This window comes from Callorhinchus milii, unplaced genomic scaffold, assembly GCF_018977255.1.
Source record: "Callorhinchus milii isolate IMCB2004 unplaced genomic scaffold, IMCB_Cmil_1.0 Scaffold4, whole genome shotgun sequence".
Classification (NCBI taxonomy): domain Eukaryota; kingdom Metazoa; phylum Chordata; class Chondrichthyes; order Chimaeriformes; family Callorhinchidae; genus Callorhinchus; species Callorhinchus milii.
In genome coordinates this window covers 70,314,527-70,338,796 of record NW_024704745.1, presented here as the reverse complement: position 1 = coordinate 70,338,796, position 24,270 = coordinate 70,314,527, and the positions used below count along the sequence as shown (strand labels likewise).

General features: G+C 38.7%; 1 protein-coding gene across 3 annotated transcripts; it reads left to right on the top strand.

Annotated features, from left to right (window-relative positions):
- The first annotated feature begins 3,234 nt into the window (after nt 1-3,234).
- katnal1 (katanin p60 subunit A-like 1) lies at nt 3,235-23,445 on the top strand. 3 transcript variants are annotated; one of them, XM_007900593.2, is made up of 12 exons: nt 3,235-3,429; nt 4,850-5,025; nt 5,868-6,031; nt 7,620-7,785; nt 9,449-9,573; nt 9,693-9,798; nt 13,348-13,506; nt 15,135-15,261; nt 16,079-16,213; nt 16,471-16,597; nt 16,964-17,156; nt 23,160-23,445. In XM_007900593.2, exons 2-12 carry the CDS (start codon nt 4,864-4,866, stop codon nt 23,163-23,165), a joined length of 1,470 nt encoding a protein of 489 aa, XP_007898784.1. In that variant the 5' UTR covers nt 3,235-3,429; nt 4,850-4,863; the 3' UTR covers nt 23,166-23,445. The 3 variants fall into 3 exon arrangements, with proteins under 3 accessions (XP_007898784.1, XP_007898781.1, XP_007898783.1); XM_007900590.2 differs by lacking the exons at nt 3,235-3,429; nt 23,160-23,445 and adding an exon at nt 3,655-3,695 and having other exon boundaries at nt 16,964-17,813; XM_007900592.2 differs by lacking the exons at nt 3,235-3,429; nt 23,160-23,445 and adding an exon at nt 4,301-4,584 and having other exon boundaries at nt 16,964-17,813.
- The last annotated feature ends 825 nt before the right edge of the window (nt 23,446-24,270 follow it).

Sequence of the window (24,270 nt, the reverse complement as noted above, 5' to 3'; positions counted from 1 at the left end):
TCCCTATTGCAGAATGGTTTCATTTCAAGATACTCATACTCAACATGCAAATCACTTCATGCCCTGGAACCTCCCTACCTCTCCAACCTGCTTACACACCACTCTTCTACCCACCCCTTTTGCTCAGATGGTTCTGGCCTCCTGTACATCCCTCATTCCCTCACTCCACCTTCGGCAGCCATGCTTTCAGACAGTATGTCCTTCTTTTCCTCATTCTCTCCACCTTGCCTTCTCCTTGTCCATCTTCAGATTTCACATGAAGACCTCCTTCTTCGACTGTGCCAATGGTCACCTCTCCTTGCTCCCTGGGTCGGGGTCAAGATCTCCTGCTGTTAAGTGCTCCAAGACGCTACCCTACATGAAGGGCACTATTTTAATGCAAGGTCGTATTGCTGTTATTTACAGAAATCAACTTGGAAAAAAGAATTGGGGGGGGGTGGGGAGAGAAATGCTCCAGGTTTCTAAAATGCTGATACGCAAAAATAATGTAGGCTTTTTACTACAGCTCACTGGTTTAAAATTAAAATTTAAAATTTTAAATCGAGGCAGCAGGTGGGGGTTGGGGAGAAAGCCCATCTCCTCCAAATGTGGACTCCTGTAGCTTAGTGGTTGGAGCACTTGCTTTGCAAGTGAGAGACCTGGGTTCAATTCCCGGCAGGGCGAAACCTTGGGCAAGTTTCCTTACTCCACACGTCTGATAATAATCCCTCAAAAAAACTAATAAATTGGTCATTTCAATCCACGACTGTTTGTGGGACACTGCTGTGCACAATTGGCTGCCGCATTTCGCCCACAAATATACAGTCAATTCACTTTACAGGCTATTCTGTGAAGCGCTTTGAGACGTCTAGAAGACGTGAAAAGCGCTATATCAAATGCAAGGACGTGAAAAGCGCTATATCAAATGCAAGGATTATTATTATTAAAAAGACCCAAGTCATATTAGAAATTAGGGTTTATATATAATAATAATCCTCTCATTTGGTATAAAGCCTCATCTTTTTGTTGAGATGTCTCAAAGCACTTGAAAGGATTTTACTGTGAAGTGTAGTAAGTGTATTTTGTAGGCAAACATGGCAGCCAATTTGTGCACCTCTGTGCCCCACAAGCGGCATGCAATGAATGACCAAACAAAATATTGGTCCCGACAGAGTATTGGATATGTGAAATAGAATCTGAACAAAAGTAGCCGATGCTGTTCTAATTAATTCATAGAAAAAGAAACAATTAATCAGCTGGTTGGAAAAATATTGCAGATTTTCAGAATAAGTGCAGACTGAACAAGTAGTCTAACAGGTAGAACATTTTCCCCGATTTGTCTTCCATCTATAAAGTTTATACACAGGCAGAAATGATCAAATTTATATTAGCAGAAAATAAGATGCATTTGTTTTTCGGCTTATTTTAAACTTACCAGAGATTATTTAGACACAGACACTGCAATCAGAGACTACGCAGAACCTTATTATAGTAGCTTCTTATTTACAAAACCACTGAGCTGCACCTGGTGCAACATATCCTGGTTTGTTTGCTGGTTTATTCTCATGTCACATATGGCTCGTCTCAGTTGGAATATACTCCTCCTACTGGCTTTGTGAGGCTCAAACCAGTCAATGTTCAGTCTCCAACTAAAACAGTGACAACACCAACAAACCTACATTTGTATAGCAGCATTTCACATCAGGAGGAAATCCCAAGCCGCTGGACAATCAATGTTTCAAACCCGAGCTGGGGTCAGGATCAGCGAGGGTGGAGGGCGGGGGGGGGAAGGATGGTGACTGAAGGCACAGTTGAAGAAGAGGGTCTTGAGACGGATCCTGAAGGAGGCAAGGGAGAGGTCAAGGCGGAGGGACTGCGGAATGGAGTTCAAGAGGATGGGGGAAGAGTGGCTGAAGGCCCGCCTGTCAATGGTGGAGCGGGCAAGGCGGGGGACGTGAAGCAGGCCAAAGCCCGCTGATCGGAGTGGGCAGGTTGGTTGAGAGTTAGGTGGTCGCAGAGGGTGGGGGCGGGGGGGGGAACAGCCAGGAAGTCTTTGAAAGTGAGGTCCAGGATCTTGAAATCTTGAACTGTAATCTCTGTGTGATGGGAAGCCATTGGAGTCAGGCCAGGATAGGGGTGAGAGATTCACGGAGCCTGGTACGGGAGATGTCACGGGCTGCAGAGTTCTGGATGATGTGCAGCCTATGAAGGGAGGAGTTGGGGAGGCCGACAAGTAGGGATGTTATGAGGGTCTCGGCGGCCTACAGTGTGAGACAGTGGGGGAGCTGAGCGATATTCCGGAGGTGGGGAAAGGGGAGTGGGTCATGGCACGGATGTGGGGTATAAAGGACAGTTGAGGGTCAAATAAGACACTGAGGTTTCGTATTGGCTCCGTGAGATGCAGAGTGCATCCATGAAGGGTGATGTGGTCAGCGCCCGAGATATGGAGGCGCTGACGGGAGCCAAGGAGGGCCTCGGTCTTGTTGACATTCAACTACGGGAAGTTAGCTCTCATCCAGGACTTGATGTCCAACAGGTAGTCTGTGAGGACAGCAATGGTCCTGGAATCGCGGGCGGAGGCAGACCCCATGTCTGCGGATGACGTCACCAAGGGGAGCACATAGATATTGAAACGGAGAGGGCCAAGGACACGTAGCCCTGAGGGATGCCACACATTAGGCACAGTTTGGCGAGACCCAAGGCTTGGGGTCCCCAGATTGTGCATCGAGATACTGCTGGGAGTCAAACCAGTTAAAATCGCATGGAGAGCCCTGCTCGGCAAGCCTTCCTGCTCCTTGTTCACACAGGACCACCTCACCCGTTAGGGTTTGGTTTGCAGGATTGACAGGAGCTGCAAAGTCCTTATTCCCAGTGACAGGTCTGTCCTTCCCAAGTGCTGCCGCTGAACCAGGCCCAGGTCTGGCTCAGCGGTGCCCTGGAATACTGCGGACCCGCCCGGCTCAGCACTACCAAGACCAAGTCTACCGAGTTCAGCTCCAAGGAGAGACCCTGAGTGCCAAAGCCCTCAGGAGTGGGGTAGTCCGAGCTGGACAGGCAGGGGGACGAGTAGGCCACACAGCAGCATCAGTGCTGCAGTGCCGTCATGGCGCCCGAGCCATACGAACAGCCCTGACCGGCAGTTCGGGTGAGGCCCCGCCTCTGCTCAGCGCGAGGTTGGGGGAGGGGCGGAGCGCTCAATCAGCTCTTCGCTTCCATTGGCTAATAGCCGCCCGACGGCCTTTGTGACGCGGCGAGGACGGTGGCGTTCTATGGAAACGTCCGCTGCCGCGGCAACGAGATAACGGGCCGAGAGTGAGAGAGAGAGAGTCAGGCAGTGAGTCAGGCACCTGCACTGCGCGGCACCTGCAGAGCGTCGCGCTGCTTCCAGTTGTACAATTGCGCTGTCGGGTCGGCTCGGAGACTTCAGCGTGAAGCCGTAGCGGCCGGTTTGTAAGTACGGCGGAGCGCAGACGGGGCAGTGGCGGTCGGTACTCGTTTCGCGTGCGGCCTAGCAGCAGCCCTGCCGGTTGGGGGCGGCTGGGAGGAGCGCGGAGGCCTGTGGGTATTGTAGTGCGCTGAGGCCGCTGCGCAGCGGGGCCGTTGAGTGAGGCGACTACAACCCCCAGAGGGCATTGCGCCTGTGGCCAGCTGGCCAGTGTGTGTGCAACTCAATGTGTTGGGAGGCAGACAGTGATATGAACCTGGTGTTGCACTGCGTAAGGACTTGTAGGGACAAAAATAATCCTTGCACTTGATACAGCACCTTATCATGTCTTCAAGACGTCTCAAAGTGCTTCACACAACGTACTGTAATGTGTGGTGACTGTATTTTGTGGATGAAATGCGGCAGCCAATTGCGAGCAGCTCGTCATGAGGATTTTTTAAATGGCTTTGTTGACCAAGGAATTATTTCAAGGAGCCTTGGCTGACATTCATGAAAACGTTCATAAACTGAGCTGTGATAATCATTTTTTNGTGTGTATCAGCTCGTCTGTTTTCTGGATCTTTTTTCCGGGGTGGGGGGGTGGTGGTGTGTGGGGGAGAGAAGGAGAGTGAGGTCTCCTCGGAGCGGAAGTGGCTCCGGATGACACGCTTGGCGTTGGAATGGCAGAATTGAATCATTCCTCTGTGGCGGTCTCGGTAGTCCAGTTCCTGAGCCTCCTGAGCCAGGGCACGGCTAATGACATACCAACCAACCTGGCTCATTGGCAGGACTTGGAGGGGCAGAAAGGTCACTGGGGGCAGATATTCTTTTCACTCATCTCCTGTTAACCCTGTAACCCAAAAACCTTAATGGGGGTGGGGGGGGGGGGGCGTGCCATCGAGCTGGACAGCAGCTGGAAAATGGTTAATATATTTGACAGTCACTTGTGACAAGCTTTAAAAGCTTTATTTTAACTGGATGAGTGGCGTTAAACATGCAAGATGCTTTGATATTATAGCTTGTCAAGCTGCGTAGCTGTATATTGGCGTGACAAGTGTTTTCTTCAAATGTTTTTCAGAACACGCCTGCCTTCTGATATTATCGCATTTGTTGGTCAGATATCCATGTGAACCTAATTTCAAAAATTGTTCCGAACAAATTGAACAGCAGCATTTTGTAATGTGAGAGGACATTTTCAATGTACAGAGAGATGATTTATCTGTGCCTTGAAGGCCAAAAGATTATTTGTTTACTAAAAGGAATGAATACCAATTATTTGGTACTAGTGTATATTTCTAAATTAACCAGAAATTATCTCTTCTCCCCCCCCCCCCCCATACCTATATAATACTGGCTTATTCTAAACTTTTCTTGTATTTTTTAAATAGATAAAATCACATTGGTGTGAATTCTAAACTATTTCATTCTGTACTCTTAATCTTTCAGGATTGTAAAGCACCATGAGTTTAGGTGAAATTTATGACAATGTAAAAAAAGGGAGAGAGTATGCTCTTCTAGGGAATTATGATTCCTCAATGGTTTACTACCAGGGTGTGATCCAGCAGATTCAAAAGCACAGCCAATCCATTAGAGATCCAGCAATGAAGGTCAAATGGCAGCAGGTAACTTGAGTTTCTTTTTGTGGAATGCCTGTTTACATATTTGCCTTTAACTGTCACATATTTGCCTTTAATTGTCAGAAGTGTATGTATTTTCTGCTTGGAGGGGGAAACAGGAAATAATGTCCTATTTTGGTTTTATTTCAAGTGAAAGATTTATTGAAAGAAATTAAGTTCAAACATAATTCAACCAGTAATTTGTGACTATGTTCTTAAGTGATTTTTGAAGTTCTCCAAAATTCTCCATGTCCAAAGAAGTGGAAGATGCATGATTTCTACTATTCTGTTGTACCACGATGCCATGTTAATTTAGCGTTGATAGAAGGGATGGGAAAAAATATGCATAGACTGATAAGTGAACCGATTTGGGGAGGAACATAATAGGACACTTTAGGGCAGCAGTTAACAATAGAAAATAGAATAGGAAGATGAATTGGAAAATGTGATCAAATAGGAAAAGAAATTGAGTTTGAAAAATAAATGTTATTGTTTTTAGATGTCCATACCAATTTTTACAAGACCACTGATAGAGATCAATCCCACCTGGTCAGTTAGTTTAATAATAAGCTATACAGTTAAAGACATTATTCTGCTAGACTTACTAAATTGTAAACATTAGAAGTTGGTAATCTAACTGAATCATATTCTTGACTTCAAAAATAAATGCTGCCTAATAAGACAGTAACATCCTCATTATTGGAAGAAAAAATTACGCAATGAAATTAGAGTATTCTTGGAGCAGAGGCCAAAGCAGTATTCTTCATTAGTTAAAGTGAAGAATTATATTTTGATCAGTAGACAAATACTGTACATTTTTATTCAGATATTATTGCATTGTTTTCTAGGTTCGTCAGGATTTGGTAGACGAATATGAGCAGGTGAAGAGCATTGTTAACACTTTGGAAAGCTTCAGAGTAGAAAGACCTCCAACTGATTTCCTTGCACCTCAGCAAGATGACTGCTCCAGAGATCCCAGTGTTTGGCCACCTCCTATTCCAGTTGAACACAGGTGACAGCTTTGAATGCATAATTTTCACAGTTTGATGGTTGAATACACATGTGTTATAATGTACTTTGTTATAACATGGATTTGCTTGTATTATGGTGTGAATTCTAACATTTATTTACCCAAAAATCCAAAATGCACGCAGAAAGTCTAGCTTCAAATTGAATAGTTGCAATTCAAAATTCTGGCCAGTTTCATTAAATTGCATACTGTGCATGAAGTGATGGGGGCAGTGATTAGATAAGCCAAACATTGGCCATATTCTAGCATGGGAAGCCCGATAGCTTTCTGTGTGCATGGGGAGTGAATATGCAAACTCTGACTGGTGGGTTAGATTCTTATGGCCCCTCAACTACCACATTATCATTGGGTTCCACTGTATTTGTCAGAAGATATGAGACTGCAGTGGTTGCAATTCTGACCCAGTCTATCATGTGTTCCGCTTTTGTGGAACCTAAGATAATATGCAATTTTTTAAATATATATTTAAATCGCAAAACCGGAAGGCCATTCTTTGTTATATTTGTTATTTTTTCCATCTAGGAAGTAATTTTTTATTATTGAAATTCATCCTTAACATTTTTTTATTTTGTTTTTATTTTCAGTGAATCCACAATAGATTTTGTTTCTCATGGTTCCAAAATTTATGATTCTAAAAGCATCATCATTTTTGGTTTTAACCTTATTAATATCAAATCTGAATTACAGTCATTGGCAAGGGCCATGTGTAACTAATTCAGATATACCCTAAACCTGCATCTGTTCTTGTACTATAATAGTAATCCTTGCATTTGATATAATACTTTTCACATCTTCTAGATGTCTCAAATCGCTTCACAGAATATAATGTAAAGTGAATTGACTGTATTTTTGTGGGCGAAACGCGGCAGTCAATTGTGCACAGCAGTGTCCCATAAACAGTCGTGGATTGAAGTGACCAATTTATTATTATTTTTTGCTTGAGGGATTATTATCAGGCGTTTGGAGTAAGGAAACTTGCCGAAGATTTTGCCCTGCAGGGAATCGAACCCAGGTCTCTCGCTTGGAGGCGAGTGCTCTAATCACTGAGCTACAGGACTCCATCCTGCACTAAATATGGAGTGAGAAGCAATCACCGTTTACCGCAAATAAATGTCTTGTTTACTTAACTCCCTCTGCTTCTCTGTGGTCAAACCACTTTACCTTGGGAAAATTTTAATTCCTTCATGATTATCTCAACCTGACTTTTGTAGACTTACTGCTACATTGATTTATGATGGAACTACATCAGTGTTAGTTGCCTTTTATTATTTTGTTGGCCTTATTACTGTTGCCTACTCCATCTCTTTTAAAAGGTTAAATTACAAATATTTTATGCTAATTTAACTTCATCTAATAATCATTTTACATTCTTTGGCAAATTCCTGTGATCCTGGTCATGTTTTCATTTGCAGGATTTGATTGTGTACAAAATCTTTGATGTGAATTTTAAAATAGATTATCCCAAACTCTATCAATACTTGATTGACCCACTGTGAAAAGGTTTGGTTGTTATTGTATCATTCTGAAAATTCTGCCTGATGCACTGCTAATACAATTCCTCTTTATCTAGAGCTCCTCAGGTGAAGCGACCAAATCGGGACATGAAGCCCATTCGTAAAGAGTCACCAGTTGTCCAGGCACGGGGCCTTGTAGGTCGAGCTCAGCAAGCAGGGAGAGCTGAAAAAGCCAGCAGCAAATACACCAGTGATTCTAGAGGCAGGGGAAGAGATGACCGGGTAAGTCTGGTACACTCTCTTAATTACAAAGAAGTAATTGTTCAAAAGTTATTTTCTTGTCAAATAAAATAATAATAATCCTACATTTGATATAGTGCTTTTCACGTCGGGAGGACGTCCCAAAGCGCTTCACAGAACACACTAAAGTGAATTGACTATATTTGTGGGCGAACGCGGCAGCCAATTGCGCAAAGCAATGTCCCACAAACAGATTAAAAATGACCAATTTATTATTGTCTTTGGTTTTGGAGGGATTATTATTAGGCTCTGTGTGGAGTAAGGAAACTTGCCCAAGGTTTCGCCCTCTGCCTGGAATTGAACTCAGGTCTCACGCTTGCAAAGCGAGTGCTCTAACCACTGAGCTACAGGACTCCACATATGTTAGTTACTGTTGTTCACATTAGCTTTATATCAGACTACATGTGTGTTTAGTTTGTTTAAACTGCGTTCTGCAATTTGGCAACAGAAACAACTTGTATTTACATAGCACCATTCACCTGGGGCAGTGTCTTGGAGCGCTTAAAGCAAAGTTTGGGTACTCAATGTTATGAGGCACTGAGTCGTGTACTTCAGAGTTCCTTTCAGGTATCTTCCCATTTCTTATTTGGTACCCTTCATTCTGAACTGAACATTTATACCTTAAGGACTTCAAAATGGAGGTTGTGAGGCTTCTGACAAAATTTGTATAACTATATTAAAGGGACCTTCAGCTGTTTCATTTTTCGCTTTGAAAAGTGATGTATATACTATATATAGTAATATATAAATATCCCCCACTCTCCAAATCTCATGAAGATATTGAATCATGCTGGAGTATAGCCCACAGATGTTGCCTGTTTGCACCCAGCATCTAGTTCAAGTGGCCAGTCAGTCTTCATGTGTGAACCTAGGTGGTGTACACATTCTGGCAGCCTGTGTGATATGAAGCCAAGTTTTCGTTTTGCTTCATGTCCATCTATTAACATTCTAATTAGAATTGGTGAATTGTAATGCTAAAGGCCTGATTGTCTCCTACCCTGGCCTTCCCCTTTGGGATTATGTCTAAGATTTAAACTGCATTTTGTAATTTGACAACAACAAAGTCGCCTCACCTCTGCCTTTGGGTCACTGGGCATCTGAATCAAAGGACTTAATAAAGCCCAACTATAGCCCCTTTATTGCCCAGACTGAGATGAGATAACTTATCAGATATCTATGGTTGAAACTGAGTGATACATACCCATAAATTCTCAGTTTCATGCTAGATAATAGTTTTAATTGTTAGAGTTGTAGGTTAAAATAAAATAGATAAAATTAATTTTTATTTAGTTAAAAATTAATGTCTGGCTTTTATAAGCTGTCGTTAGATACAAACTTTATAATACATTTGATGATTTAAGAATAATACATGGAATTAAGAGGATGGGCAGAAATACTATTGCAATAAAACTTTGCCATTTTAGATGCACCAAATTCCCTGTGGAAACTTTAGGTGCTTTTAAGGATTGAATTTTATTTTTTATTACTTAAATTTTGATGGAAACATATTTTGGAATGTAGATGGCACGGGAATTGGGCTAGTTAGTGAGGTGTTCAGCAAAGCACTTAAGCTTTGAAGACCTACCCAAACATATTTTAAATTAATTGCATGTATGTTCAATCTTAGTGATCTGTCTGATTACAGGGCAAGAAGAATCTGCATGATGGAGGAGATGTGGATGTCAAGAAATTTGATGGAACTGGCTATGATAAGGACTTGGTAGATGTTCTTGAACGAGATATTATATCCAGGAATCCTAATGTTCACTGGTATGTAAGCATTTCTATTTTAGAAAGATATACTCACAAATCTTAATGTCTTCTGATAAGCATGTTAAAACCCTCTGGATTTGGTATAGGAACTAATCTTTGTATTTTATTTTGCCTAGGGATGATATTGCTGATCTGGAAGATGCTAAGAGACTGTTGAGAGAGGCTGTGGTACTACCCATGTGGATGCCTGACTTCTTCAAAGGAATAAGACGACCTTGGAAGGTAGAATTTGCTTTTTTTTAAATATAAAGTTTAATTGAATTTAGAACCAGGTGATTTTAATTTTTACCTGGAGTGAGGAATCCTTGCGATACTTTCCTCCCCATCTAAATTGCTAGCACACCTTTGGCAAACTATTTTACAATAGGGTGATAGGCATATTCCTCATATGTCCATTGCAGTTCCATTTGGATTAAAAAGGTTCAATGGGGTTGACAGCTTAGACTTCCTAAGAGTTGATCTGGAACAGGAAAAGCAAGGTTCCAGAGAGGACACTTAAGTCATAGTTGGTAGCATATATCTTGAGTTTGGCCCGTTACCAAGGTTTCTCTTTTATTTAAACAACAAAGCTTCACCCGCACTTTCATATTAGTATGTCACATTTTTAAAGTGAATCTGTTTTTCCTCTTCTGGAATTTCTACTGTAGATGTGGTATTTTCCCCTTGTGTTTTTTTAATATCTATCAAGATCAATAATGTTTTGATATACATATCAAATCATTGTTTCTTAAATTCCACTCCAGGCATTTTCTGTAATTTTAAACTTTTCATATACATTAGAGTAGTAACACAAAACTCCTCTGGGTGCTGCTGTTGAACTACAGTTATCACTTCACTAGATTCCTCGAGTGGTGCTTTATCATTGCTCAAGCAAGAAATTGAAGCTTAAAGTAATCTTGATTCCATAAATTTTACAAGCCTGAAAATTATTTGCCCAGCAAGTGTCAGTTAAAGTCATCCAGACAGAAGGTTGCACATCTAATTTCAGAATTACTCATCAAAACTGGGGCAATATTATAGTGCATCTGTACGCCTCTGGATTATGGATTATCAGAGTTTCTGCTCTTGAATGTCAGTGGATTTGCTCAAATGTCTGTATTAAGCTTGGTTATGATCAATTGTGATCAATCTTGTCAATACTTGCTGTCGTTGTTCATGATGGTCCCTTTGGTAAGGTTCTGGAGGATATACCGTCTCAAGATGTACGACTTTGACCGTACTTTCAGTCAGTTTTCCTCTTCCCGAAAGTACTGTTAGGAGTGGAGTTAAGCACTCTATCAAAACCATCTTATTTTGTTTGCCGGAATTTATACATAATGACCTGTGAACAGAGGAACCAAAGTCATTTCTTATTTATATTTTAAAGCTTGTTTATCTAATATGGCAGCAAAGTTGCATTAGTTCAGTAACAATTACAATAGGCTGGATCACACCAAATAATATTGGCTGTTATGCTTGAGTATAGAGCAATGTTACTTAATATTACAGTATCAAAGTTCATAAGATTCATAAGCAACAGATGGAAAGTCTCAAGTTCTCTTGCTTCTCATTTCTCATGGACTTCAATTAGCAAGCATTGTCTCTGGACCTGGCATGCTGATAACACCAGACGTCAATTTAAGAAATCAAAAGTTTTGTCTTTAACAGTTGTATTCCTGTATCATTGTTTTTTCTTCCCTTTCTACTGTCTTGGATATGATACCCATGAACTGATTTTCATTAAATCAATGCAGTCTCATCAACAATTATGATGAACGCTGCCGCGTTCGCCCACAAATATACAGTCAATTCACTTTGCAGTGTGTCGTGTGAAGCGCTTTGGGACGTCCTCTTGACGTGAAAAGCGCTATATCAAATGCAAGGATTATTATTATAATTAACAAGAGAGCTGCACCTGTGATAAACACATTTCTTACTTCTGAACCAATTTAATTCTTCAAGCCACATATACATATCATTTTCTCATAACAATTTATCTAAAGTTATAGCAACTACCCGTAGCATATATCACGCTTAGACACAAACTCGACAATTTTGCTGATTCTGATTATGCTTATAGTGTCCAGAAATCATGTTTTGCTGTGGACAGTTATATTGCATTAAATGCAGTTAATTGCTGATCCCCAAATGAAATTTGTTCTTCTGTATAGAACAATTAAAAAAAAATGTCCGAGGAAAATGTTTCTAGTTTGAAAGCTTGTTGCTGAAAGGGTTTCCAAGCTCCTGCCTTGGAAAATACTTCAAACAAAATGCCAAATACTGCAGATGCTGTAAATCTGAAACAAAAACAGAAGTCACTGGGAACACTCAGCAGGTCAGGCAGCATCTGTGGAGAAAGGAAAGTGAGTCAACGTTTCAGGTCCATGACCCTTCATCAGAACTGTTCTGATGTATTTGTGGCTTGAAGAATTAAATTGATTCAGGAACTGTTTTGTTCTTTCTCCATAGGTGCTACCTGACTTGCTGAGTGTTCCCAGTGACTTCTGTTTTCATTGGAAAATACTTTGTTTGATACCTTATTATAATTGTGTTTTTGTAAATCATTGATATCTCCAATTTATTTCTGTAGTTAAGAATTTTGCAAACAAGGTTAAAACTGAACAATGTAGAATTGTTTTGCATTCATTTTTTTAATTCCAGTTGTTACAATTTGAAAATTCACCATCTTCAATGCAACATTTTTTTGTGGCCCTAATGTGATAAATTTAATCTAACTCTATGGTGTTTGGACACAACTGTTCTGTCTATTCATATCTAAGGATCATTTGTGTCGATTGCACTGCCTTTGCAATCCATTGGCTTTGTCATCCACTATTGACGCTTGTAAATGGATAGACAGAAATAATAAAGCAAAGTGTGCAGATCTGGGGCTGTTTTTTTAAATATACCGTTTCTCATTTACAGTGAAAAGATGGTTTATTATCTATGCTTAAACCATAGTACTATATTTTTCATCAAAATGTGTTTCATAGATCATGTCTTTCTTATACTTGCAGATAAATTTGATATTTTGCATTTCATACTATTCAAACCTATGGGTGACATTGTACTTCCATTTCTATTCTATTATTTCTGCTTTAGCAGTCATTCATAATTCATGTCTTCCAATTCTCATGCCTTTTTGATGTGATATTTAATGTTATTTGAGATAAGTATTTTAACAACTCAACCAGATCAAAAATGTGTAATTTTTTACACTAATTTTCTATACTTGCAAGCGTACTGGCTACAGTTTGCTTCTGAATCTAATGTATTGTTCAGTCAGATTTTTAAAACTTTTTACTGCTTTGATTTTTTTAATATATGGCAATTTCTCTCTTTTGAAGATGTCTGGCGCCACACATTTATTCATGGCAGGCTATGCCATGAATAGTAATGGTAATGTAATGCTAATGGCGTACTTGCGTCACTGGGAGCTGCCAGAATCTTCACACCCACTGAATTTATACGGCTCCTGAAAACACCTGATACAGTTGCAATGATTCAACACTTATTTATATTGCAATTTTAACACAATCCTCTTCAACATATGTTCCACTTGGCATTCTTTTCATTTTCTTTCTTCTTACCCAAACCCATCCAAAATTCTAATGCACATCCTGTTTGCTGTGAAACATTAACGTTAAACAACAACGACAAAATTACAGTATAACGCCTTTCACATCGGGAGGATGTCCCAAGGCTCTAAAAACATTGTTGGAGATGTAGCAAAAACTCTAACTCTGAACAAATAAGTATGGTTTTAGATTTAATGTTATTGGTATTCTATAGGGTGTTCTAATGGTGGGACCACCGGGTACAGGAAAAACCATGTTGGCTAAAGCTGTAGCTACAGAGTGCGGTACAACATTCTTCAATGTGTCCTCTTCAACCCTGACTTCGAAGTACAGAGGCGAGTCTGAGAAGCTAGTTCGCCTGTTGTTTGAAATGGTACGTAAAACCTTTTAGCCATATATGAAGTTGCTAGCAGTTGAGAAAGGCAGGATCAGGCCAGTTCTTTTACTTCTCCTTTTTCTCTTACTCCTTCCATCTCCATGCATCAAATTTCCAAAGGGGGTTCACTGTCCATCCTTTCATGATTATTATCCTTGAAGAATGGCACAGATTAGAAAAGTTTTCTTGCCTTGTTGCATGAAATTGGATACTGTATAGTGTATTGAGAGCTGCATTTTGAGCATGTCTTTGTGACCACTGAAACATGGAAGAATTAGCAAGTGCTAAGTTACAGCCAGCCTTGTTGCTAGTTTTGGGGCTTCTGTGCTGTTGGGCGGGAGAGAGGAAATTAGCTGAAATTGTAACCATCAATCTAATCTTTAACTTTATGTGAAAAGTAGGTCCACACAATAATTTTCTACTATTTAGAAAATAGAATGACCAATTGCTCAACATGAGGTACTGCCTAAGAAGAAGTCCATGGCTATAATGGACTTCTAGTATAAAGCCTGGTGACTGCAATGAGAAGGAATGCAAAAGTTACTCTATTGAATAAACATTCATAGTCTCTGCTGACAATCCAGTGCAGTGCTTGGGAATGCTAGATTTTGGAAGTTATATCGCACCCATAGTTCAAGTGAACATTAAAGATGCTGTGAAACTATCTTCTTCCAAGTATCCTGGCTCACAGTTCTTCAGATAAAATTGATCATTCACTTGATGGGTTTTGTTTGCGAGAGATTGTTGTGTTCAGATTTGCTGCTGAGTTTGCTTACAAAATACACTGTCACTACACTCTTCAGTAAATCTTGTCAGATGCTTTGAGATGTTTCGACAACATGATAATTTAGGTTTAACTTATAATTATATATTAAACTTGTATGATCACTTCAATCTGTTGTACTTGAGCAGTTTTTCATTTCTAATCTTTTTCTAAACTTTTTAATCAATCTACAACATACAAAAAGAAAAATGTCAAGCTCAACTGACAAGTACACCAATGTATCTGCTAAAAATTCTTCAGTAATATATCTGGAATGAAAGAATTAGATGTTTTCCATAATGGCAAATTAAATTAGACTAACACCCCAGCTGGTGCGACTTGTTGATGGGGGGGTTGGGGTGATGTCCAGAATTTTTGGCTGATTGTAATTACAAAGTTTTTCCAGTTGTGAAAAATGCTGTTAATTGCTAGTACCAGCATTATAATGGTTTGAATCCCCAAGCAGAAGATAGTGAATCAGCTACCTTCTGCTCGCAGGATTCAAACCGAGTCACTGATGATCTCCCCGGCCACCGAAGGTCATCAAGCACTGTGAGATGCCGGTTATGCTAAGAGAGTAGGCTGGCAGGAGTCGATGCGCTGACCTACAGAAATGTTTCTTTTTCAGGCCTGGTCCGGCTAGGTCCAAAGCTTGGTAAGCCGTGGTTTACTGTATACAGTCTCAGACCCTCATGGTTTGATTTTTCATGTACTGGATGTGATGTCCACCTTAAAATATTTAGAAATATATTTTTTACAACATTGCACTTTTGAAATTAACTTTAGATTCCTAATTATTCACATACTTTTGACATTGTGTGTGTATACTCAGGATATTTTTTATTGCTTAAATTGCCCACAGGCCAGATATTATGCGCCAACAACTATCTTCATTGATGAAATAGATTCTATCTGCAGTCGAAGAGGCACATCTGATGAACATGAAGCCAGCCGCAGAGTCAAGTCAGAGATACTCGTTCAGATGGATGGTAAGTTTCCTGTGTCAGGCATTATTTCTGTAAATATTTTTTAAAAAATGTGACCATTATGTATTGAAAGCAGGAAGATTGTTTTTGAGGATTTATCTTGCTATACTTGGTAATTGATACTTAAGTCACCATCTCTGCTAATACGTATGGTTTCATGATGTGTAATGTAGGGGAGCCTTATTATAATGATTGAGTTCAAGAGCTCAGAGGCCATATTATAAGGGAAGCATGACTTTGGGTGATCAGGGCACTGCCGGTGTTGCTTCTTGTGTTTTCCTGAATGTAGCAAACATGCCTGTGAAGTGCTTTAAGATGTCTCGACGACATAAGGCGTGATATCAAAAGCAAAGATTATTATTTATTATGCGTAAAAGTGCCTCTGATGTCACTTGCTGCATGTGCACATGATGCTCAATAAATTGAGCTGATGTCATGTTCTTTGCGAATTGGACTCTGTACTGGATACTTTGTTTTAAGACAGTTCAGAAACCCATTGCCATGCTTAAAGCATACGCAGACCATATATGCATGGCCCCTTTGCATGGAAATCTCCATTTTCCATTTGAATGAAATGTGCACTCCAGAGGGACAAACCTGCTTAGCTAATTTCATAAACTATTTGGTGCTCGTTGGTGAGAATCAAAGTTTAGTGACCTCAGATTGTGTGTTGGGGTACTACTGGAGTTTAATCAACAACTTGCATTTATATACCGCCTTTCATACGGGGCTGCGTCTCAGAGCACTTAATAATGGCAGTTGACTGAATTCTCGATTAATGGATGTGTTTACCATTGTTTTTTGTCAATTGTGTCTAAAGGTGTCGGGGGTGCTTCAGAAAATGATGATCCTTCAAGAATGGTTATGGTGTTAGCTGCAACAAATTTTCCTTGGGATATAGATGAAGCTTTAAGAAGAAGACTGGAGAAAAGGGTATACATTTCTCTGCCTACAGGTACATCTCTTGGAAATATCTGTTTCTTGATGCAGGGGTGTACTTAGTATCTATGGAATCTGGATCTGTATTCAAAACACTTCAGCTTCTTGAAATGTGAAAACCTTTTATCCTTATCAATTACATTTTGTCATTGTATGAATTGTGCCGGAAAGGTTTGGTACATTAGCTAAGCAACAGCCACAAGCTATTAACCAAACTTTTTTTTATATATCATGTTTTCAAAACCAAAACAAATATATTTTTTGCACCACCAGAAATGGGCAGGGCAGAGCTGTTGAAAATAAATCTCCGAGGAGTTGATGTTGCTCCAGGTGTTGATGTTACAATTATTGCTGCAAAGATGAAGGGTTATTCTGGTGCGGATATCACCAATGTTTGCAGGTAAAGATTTTTAATGGAACTAAGATGACTGGTGCAAAGAGGGGGCCCAAAGTGTCAAATACAATGTCAGGTTCAGAAGATTCAAACTAGATAGAATCCCAGTCTTAATATAATCAATTTTATGTTCTTTTTGGGAATGTTTACTAGTTCACTAGACACAGCAGTTTAAATAAAGGTAAAGGGTGGGGATGGTTAGGCCAGGACCAGGATACTCCAGCCAATCAGAATTGTGCAACTCTGATGAGATAAATCTGTCCCAGCTGAGAGAGTGTAGAGGTAGGAGTTTAATGCTGTTTGAAAGACATCAATGGGAAAGAAAATATGATTGATAGAATGATGACACTTTTTCTATATGCTTATTCTTAGAGATGCTTCCATGATGGCAATGCGGCGTCGTATCCAAGGCCTAACACCAGAAGAAATCAAAGCTCTGTCGAAAGATGACTTGCAAATGCCTGTAACCATGGATGACTTTGAACTGTCTCTAAAGAAAATTTCCAAATCGGTCTCTGCCTCTGATCTTGAAAAATATACGACTTGGATGGCTGAGTTTGGCTCGGTATAGTTCATCTATATAGTGTACTTTGTAAAAACTATTTGAGGATGTGGAGCTTTACTTTAACAAACATTTTAGTACATAAGAGAGAGGCTGTGAAGTCATGGGAGTATGAAGATCAATTTTGCACATTTTGTTTCATGAATATGTAATACACTATCAGTAATAGCCTTCAGAATCAATTCAACATGAATCCTGACCTGATGCTTATGAATTTAAAGCACTTTAATGCACTAACAATTAAGAAAGCATTCTATTTACTGGGATAGAGATGAAGTTGTATCAAACCTTATAATGTTATAAAGTGTCTGTCTTGGCCAGCAATTAAGGAAATAGAGTATTTTCCAAAAGTGTTGGTCAAATTATTTCAGCTGGATCTCAAAATTGTAAAGACAATGTTACATATCCTAATTTTGATAAGCGCTCTTTTTACTGCTCCCTCTGAATGATCCTTTATCCATAACACTCTGTATAAATGGTTTTGATTCTAACAGTCTAGAAATTTGCAGTAATGTGCTTCGATAACACTGATTTCTTTCAAAATGTCCAAACTAGACTGAGTTGCTCCAACATATAAAGCAATGTATGATCAATGGGAATCATTAAATCCAATACTTGAGCTTGGTTCACCCACAAAATACGGTCAATTCACTTTACAGTATCTTCTGTGAAGTGCTTTGCGACGTCTCAAAGATGTGATAAGGTGCTACATCAAATGCAAGGATTCTTATTATTGCTCATTTGGCAAAAGGCCACACCAATAATCGTTTGCACAGGGAAGTGAAGTCCTATAGTGGCATGGTGTTTGGACTTTTATGTAGTTGGTGTAATGTTTGTATTTAGTACATATTGTTTCGTTTATATAGTTGATGTTTTTTTTAATTTAATGAACATTATTGTGTTGTAACTGTTTTGAGATCCCTGAAGAATCGTCCTGGCTTAGAAGGGAACTGAAATGTATACTGATTGGATTGGAAAATACTGAATAACAATTGAGTTGCAAACACTTTTGAGATTAATTCAAGCAAACAAACTAGATAATAGTACTTACTTTCATGTTTAACTTTATGTTCTTAAGGTGTTGATTACTTTTTGCTTTTATGATTCAATTCTGAAAAATGGTTCATACTTCTAATACAGTTATAAGAGTTGTCCTGCATCTCCAGTGAACTGTATTTGATTGAGGATCAAAAGGGACCTCTGGTGTTAAATAGAAATATTTATATTTTTTAAACTGGATAATATTCTTTCATTGGGCAATCTTTAGTTCTTAGGACTGATGCATTTTTATTGATATTGGCTAGTTGAAATAAGCTTAACTTTGAAACCTTTTGGGCATTCAGCCATCTACTATTCAAAAGTATAACAAATATAGTAGTAGCAGGATGTTGGATCACATATCTCATAGACAGGTACATAATGGCAGTAGAGAGGTAGGCAGTAGCAAAAAAGGACATCTGACATTAGATAAAACTATATTCCAAGGTACTCCATCTTTTTCTCTCTGACAACTGGTTAATATCTTATTAATAATCCTTGCATTTGATATAGTGCTTTATCACATCTTCGAGATGTCTCAAAGCACTTCACAGAATATACTGTATATTTTGTAGGTGAAATGCGGCAGCCAATTGTGCACAGCAGTGCCCCACAAATAGTCGTGGATTGAGTGATCAATTTATTATTCTCATTCTTTCCCATCTTTATATCCAGCAGCCTTATTAGTCTTGACTAAAACTTGATATTGGCTAGTTGTTTGAGGATTATCTGATTTTTCACATGCAAAATAGAAAAGATAGGTAATGATTTGTATATCTGTCTGTCTTAATGGTGCTAATATAGTAATATAATTTTAATAAGTACATATTAGACTTTAACCAATAATTTAATATAAAGAAGTTGCTATATTTTGCTTTCAAATTAAAATGATGCTCACCATCTAGTTACAGTTAGGGAATATGTGGATGGTCATCTTGGCAAAATTTATTCTGTTCTATAGTACCATAAAACACACAGTTGCTCCACTTTACCGTGAATCCTATGAAGCGTTTTGAGACGTCCTCCTGACGTGAAAGGTGCTATAGCAAATGTGAGAATGATTATTAATTTATTATCCACGTATTGTAATAAAATAGAAAGTTACCTACATCACAAATAAGTCCTATGGTGTAATTCCTAAAAGATCAGAGATAACGGAAAAGGTAACTTTCTTTCCCATTCAATATAGGTTGGATCATTGGGCTTCTTGCATTCTATAAGCCTGCCTATCAATCTTTTTTTACAGAATTGAGATTGTAGTTGGTTTAATTTTCCCTGTAGCTAATTCGGTATTAATGTTTAGTAATGATGAGCATTCCTTTAGTATTTGTACATTGCACTTTTTGTAACCCAAATATTTTAGAACAAAGGGATTCTAATACTGTATCATGTCTTTTTTATATTGTCTTAGTATGAGCACTACTACAAGGACTATTTTGCTGATGGTGTGTAATTGTGCATCTTAAATTGTCATGTTATTTATGTTGTATTTTGCTCGTATGTAACAGTACTACAAAGTATTAAAGTTCCAATTTTTATTTGTGAAATATTCATGAACATGTCAGATAATTTTGATTTGCCTATCTAACACACCTTTTTGGGCTACTGACAACTCTTGTGTGTTTTAAGGGACAAAATAAATTTGAATCATTGTAAGAATTAACTGTTTGGTCAAAGTGATGAATCACACAGTTAAAAGAGTACACAGTAACCAGTGAAAATGTGTTCTTATGTATTTCTAACAGGGAAAAATCACAGGCTGTAGAATGTTAAAAAGAATGATTTCTATCCAACATGCGGTGGTGTTTTTCTCCCCTTGATTCACCTTAATCTAATTCCATTGCCATATTCTAATCTTCCTTTTTAAAATGTCCATCTAATTCTCTTTTAAAATGCATGTTCCGTTTAACAATCTTAAGGAGAACTTCTGCTACCTGGTGTGATGTTTTCCTGAAACATTTATATTCTAAGTTTGTGATTAAATGGTAATAGTGAATTAGATGGGTGGAACAGATGGGTGTTTCTTATGTACTTCAGAAATGGAGAGTTGTGTAGGACAACTGTGACCTCTAGTCTTTGACATCTTATTCAACTATTAGCCATGTTTTGGCACCTGAGTACAAGGTGATTTGTGTTGTAGCTGCTTTTCAACACTATCTGAATATTAGCATTGCTCCCACTTGGAGCTGTTAGTGGAGAATGAGTTGCAACACTGCAATTCTCATTTGTACATCATTCTCTCAACATTCTCCTCAATGAAGAAGCCCTTGGTCATGTGTCCTGGGTTGTTACCATGTGTTCTTGAGAAATAGTTAGACTTAAGAGGCCATTTGTACCTGTCCATCTTGAAAAAAATAATCAGCAGTTTGAGCGAGTAGAAATGGTTGTTTCCAAAAATCAACCTTATTACCCTCAATGTTAATCTGCTATATATCCCACTTCAGAGATAATTGAACCGGGAAAGTTTTTGTCTGTAACAGATATATCCAATGGTTTGAAGCTACTTCAAATAATAGTATGCAAACTGATTTGTTGCTTCTTTACTGCATTATCTCTGAAATGCACCAAATTCTTCCAGACTAGCTTTTGGGCACATTTTACCTGTGAACAAACTTCGCTCAGCTTGTTGCTTGCAGAGTTTACGGAAAGCATGATTAAGTTGGTTTCAAGCTTCATCTGCAGGAAGAGGTGTCTGGTATATATTTTGTCCCTTGAGTAGTTTTCACATAACTCGATTGTGCATTTGTGTCTGGTTTAAAGACTGGCCTTTTTAGTTAACTTGATTAATTACTCTTGAAAGATGGATTTCACATTTTTTGATTAACATGATTAAAGCCAGAAAAAACATGACTTTGATGGGAATTCCACTGCTATTCTCTTGATGTGGATGTTGTGTCCTTGTACGTGTGTGCACTGCAAATCCTCCATTGAGTAGGGTTGTGTGATTTCCTGTGCTGTACAAGTACGATCGCACAGTTATAAATATGAGTTGTTTTTGAGTTATCTGCTGGTTACTGGTCAACTATGTTTGGTTAAGGGTAGGGCCTCCATTTTAGAACCATAGAAATTTATGATACTAAGGTAATTCAACCCATTGTACCAGAGTTGGTGTTTTCCTCTCCAATAAAGCCATCAGTCATAATTCCAACTCTCTGCTCTTTCTTTGTACCCTTGGATAAATAGATACATGATCTCTGTATTGAGATGAAATGTGAAGGATAAAGCAGTAGTTTTATTTGCTTCACAGGTGAAGTGCAGTCTGCCAGAAGCCTTTCATGTTTGAGACCGCTGACATTATCACAGGTTTTGAGGACAGCTGATGTGCTTTGAAAGCCATATCCTAGGAGAGCTTCAAAGACTATAGAATTGAGAGGAAGGCTATTACATGACACAGTTGTTTTAACTTGGTGCTTCCCCCTTTACAGACTTATTTACTTGGGTATTTTTTGTCTTTGATTCAAGAAACACATAAAATATTCTGTAACTGTCATCTTTACTCATTTACAATCATTGGCTCTTTTCAGGATGATAAAAATTGCAGTTCACATTAATGTGTTGGTTACATTTTACCCGAGTCCTGAAAATACATTTCAAGACTTCTTCATGTTTTCCCCTGTTTATGAAGCCAGGCAGGTCTAGTGTAAAACAACAGTTTGCACTTTTATAGGGTGCTTCACATAGGGTAGCATCTCAGAAATCTTATATATAATATATATCAAACTATATTAGTTCTACAAGACTATGTGGCTGCCTTCTGCAAATAATTTTAGAAAGGAACATCATAAACCAGTGTGTTGCATATTTTTAAACTTATTAAAGTATGTAGTAATAACAACAAAAACACATTACTACACAAATGCAATTTGTTGTTATTACGTACTCTTGAAGGCTCAGTTATTGATGTCATTGTAGAATCTGAGTTTGCCACATAAAAATGCATACACTACTTTGATTCTTAACTGGACTTTTGAGTCCAATGGACTGAACAACAACATCAAAACGGCATTTCTATACTTAAGACAGCTGTTTCACGTTAGCCAGTGGACACAGAGCCCAGTTGGAGACTGAACACCTGAACTGTTGGAGGCGGAAAAATGGGTTGGAGGTGGAGCAGAACACAGCTTTCAGAACTCGGCCTCAGCAACAAGAATTTTATTTAAACCGGCCTGAAAAGTTATGTTAAACCTGTTCTAAAGTGTCTTATGCTATTTATATTAATCTATTGTACTCTTGTGTTGTATGTCCCAGCTAAATGATTCAGCTATACATTTGTTAATCTCATGTGACATTAAAGTAATACTTGCTGTTTACCAAAAGACAGTGAGCTATTGAAGGCTTCCAGCTATATATTCAGCTGCCAAACCTAGTTATTGAACACATAATGCATTCAGTAAGAAATTGAGGGCCTAAAGAACTTTCACTCCTTGCAAGTACAAGATCCAGGTTCATGTTTCTATTTTGTCAGCTTGGTTCAATTACTGGCACGCTCGCATCTGGGTCAGAAGATTATGCATTTAAGCCCCATGTTCAGACATTGAGCTCACTCTTAACATTGTGTTGGTGGAATGCTATAATATTTGTCACTTTGAAACCTTTGATGAGACATGAAACTAAGGTGCCTTCTTACTGTATAGGTGGACACTAAAGATCCCATAACACTATTCAAAACAAGAAGTGATTTTTTCCGGTGTCCTGACCAACAGTTCTCCAGTTCAATTTAGCCATTCATTCCATGGCTGTTTATGGGACATTACTGTATGCAAATTGGCTGCAGGGTTTGTTTGTAAAAACACAGCCCCTTGACAGAAATGTTGAGCCATTTTGACATTATAGGCATTGTCTGCAAGGAATAATATTACTTGGAAGTGGTAAGGTTATTATAGCATTTGTGGGATAAGAATCTGGTTGCAGAATGCTGGAAAAGCCTGATGTGACCCCTTACTGATGTGACCCTCTTTGTTTTTCCAGTACTGACAGGATCTGTTTTGTGATGATCATGTGGAAGATCAAGCAGATGAGGTGCGACGCTTCAAGCTGTTGGTATTGTTCTGCTCCCTGTTTGTTGGACAGTAATGGCCACTTTCTCCACTTTGTCATCTTCAATCTTGGACAAGACATTGGAACCTTTTCATGATGAATTGGCCTTTGTTTGGGATGTGGATGAGTCATCTATGAATTGACACTGGCAACTGCATTATTGAGATTATTTTTTAAGAACTGCATACAATATTTAATATGTTCAAAACTTTATTGAATGAAAATAAAAGTGGATTATGTATATTAAAAATGAGTCATTTGTTGTGTAACTTGATATCCATTTTGTATTATCAATGGTATACAGGTGATAAATGCAGACTGAAAGTACACAAAAACCACAGTCACAACACTTTACAATATATCCTGTGAAGCACCTTGAGACAACTTGATAAGGTGCTATACCAAATGCAAGGATTATTATTATTATAAGGGTATATCAAATGCAAGGATTATTATAATAAATGATGAAAGATTGTGGGGGATAATGGTAGTTATAGTCAACAATCTAAATTCCAGTTCTTGAACAACTTAAAACAAATAAGATTTTTAAACAATATATATTTTATGATCTAACTTAACAATAGTAAAGTCATATTCAAGAAAAGATAACTAGTTTTTGTTGTGCAAATGTTACAATGCACTGGTCAGTCTACACTTAGAATGCGATGTTCAATTCTCTTCGTCATGCCTCAGCAACAACTCGCATTTATTTTACATCCTTCACATAGCATAACATCCTGGAGCTCTTTAGAATGGGTTGGATGCCAAGTAGGGGAAAGGAAGCTATCATAGGCACAATTGAAGAGATAGTTTAAGTGGGATTTAAAAACAAATAGAGGGGAAGAGAGAGAGAGTTACAGAGGATAGAATCTGAAGGGTTGGCTCCGAATGGGGATATGGAGAGGGCAAGAGACATGCAGCAAGTCAGAGTTAGATGAGTTGACAGGCAAGCAGAAGAGTGGGGCATAAGATATATTTGCATTAGAAAAGGTATAGAAAAGAGCATCAAGATGCATTCGGATCCAAAAGACCAGAGCTTTGC

Bases quoted from the DNA above. Each gene is read 5' to 3' on its own strand.
- katnal1 (XM_007900593.2), top strand. From the start codon at position 4,864: ATGAGTTTAGGTGAAATTTATGACAATGTAAAAAAAGGGAGAGAGTAT. The intron at 9,799-13,347 runs GTAGAATTTGCT...GGTATTCTATAG, and splicing joins GAATAAGACGACCTTGGAAG to GGTGTTCTAATGGTGGGACC. The intron at 16,214-16,470 runs GTACATCTCTTG...TTGCACCACCAG, and splicing joins ATACATTTCTCTGCCTACAG to AAATGGGCAGGGCAGAGCTG.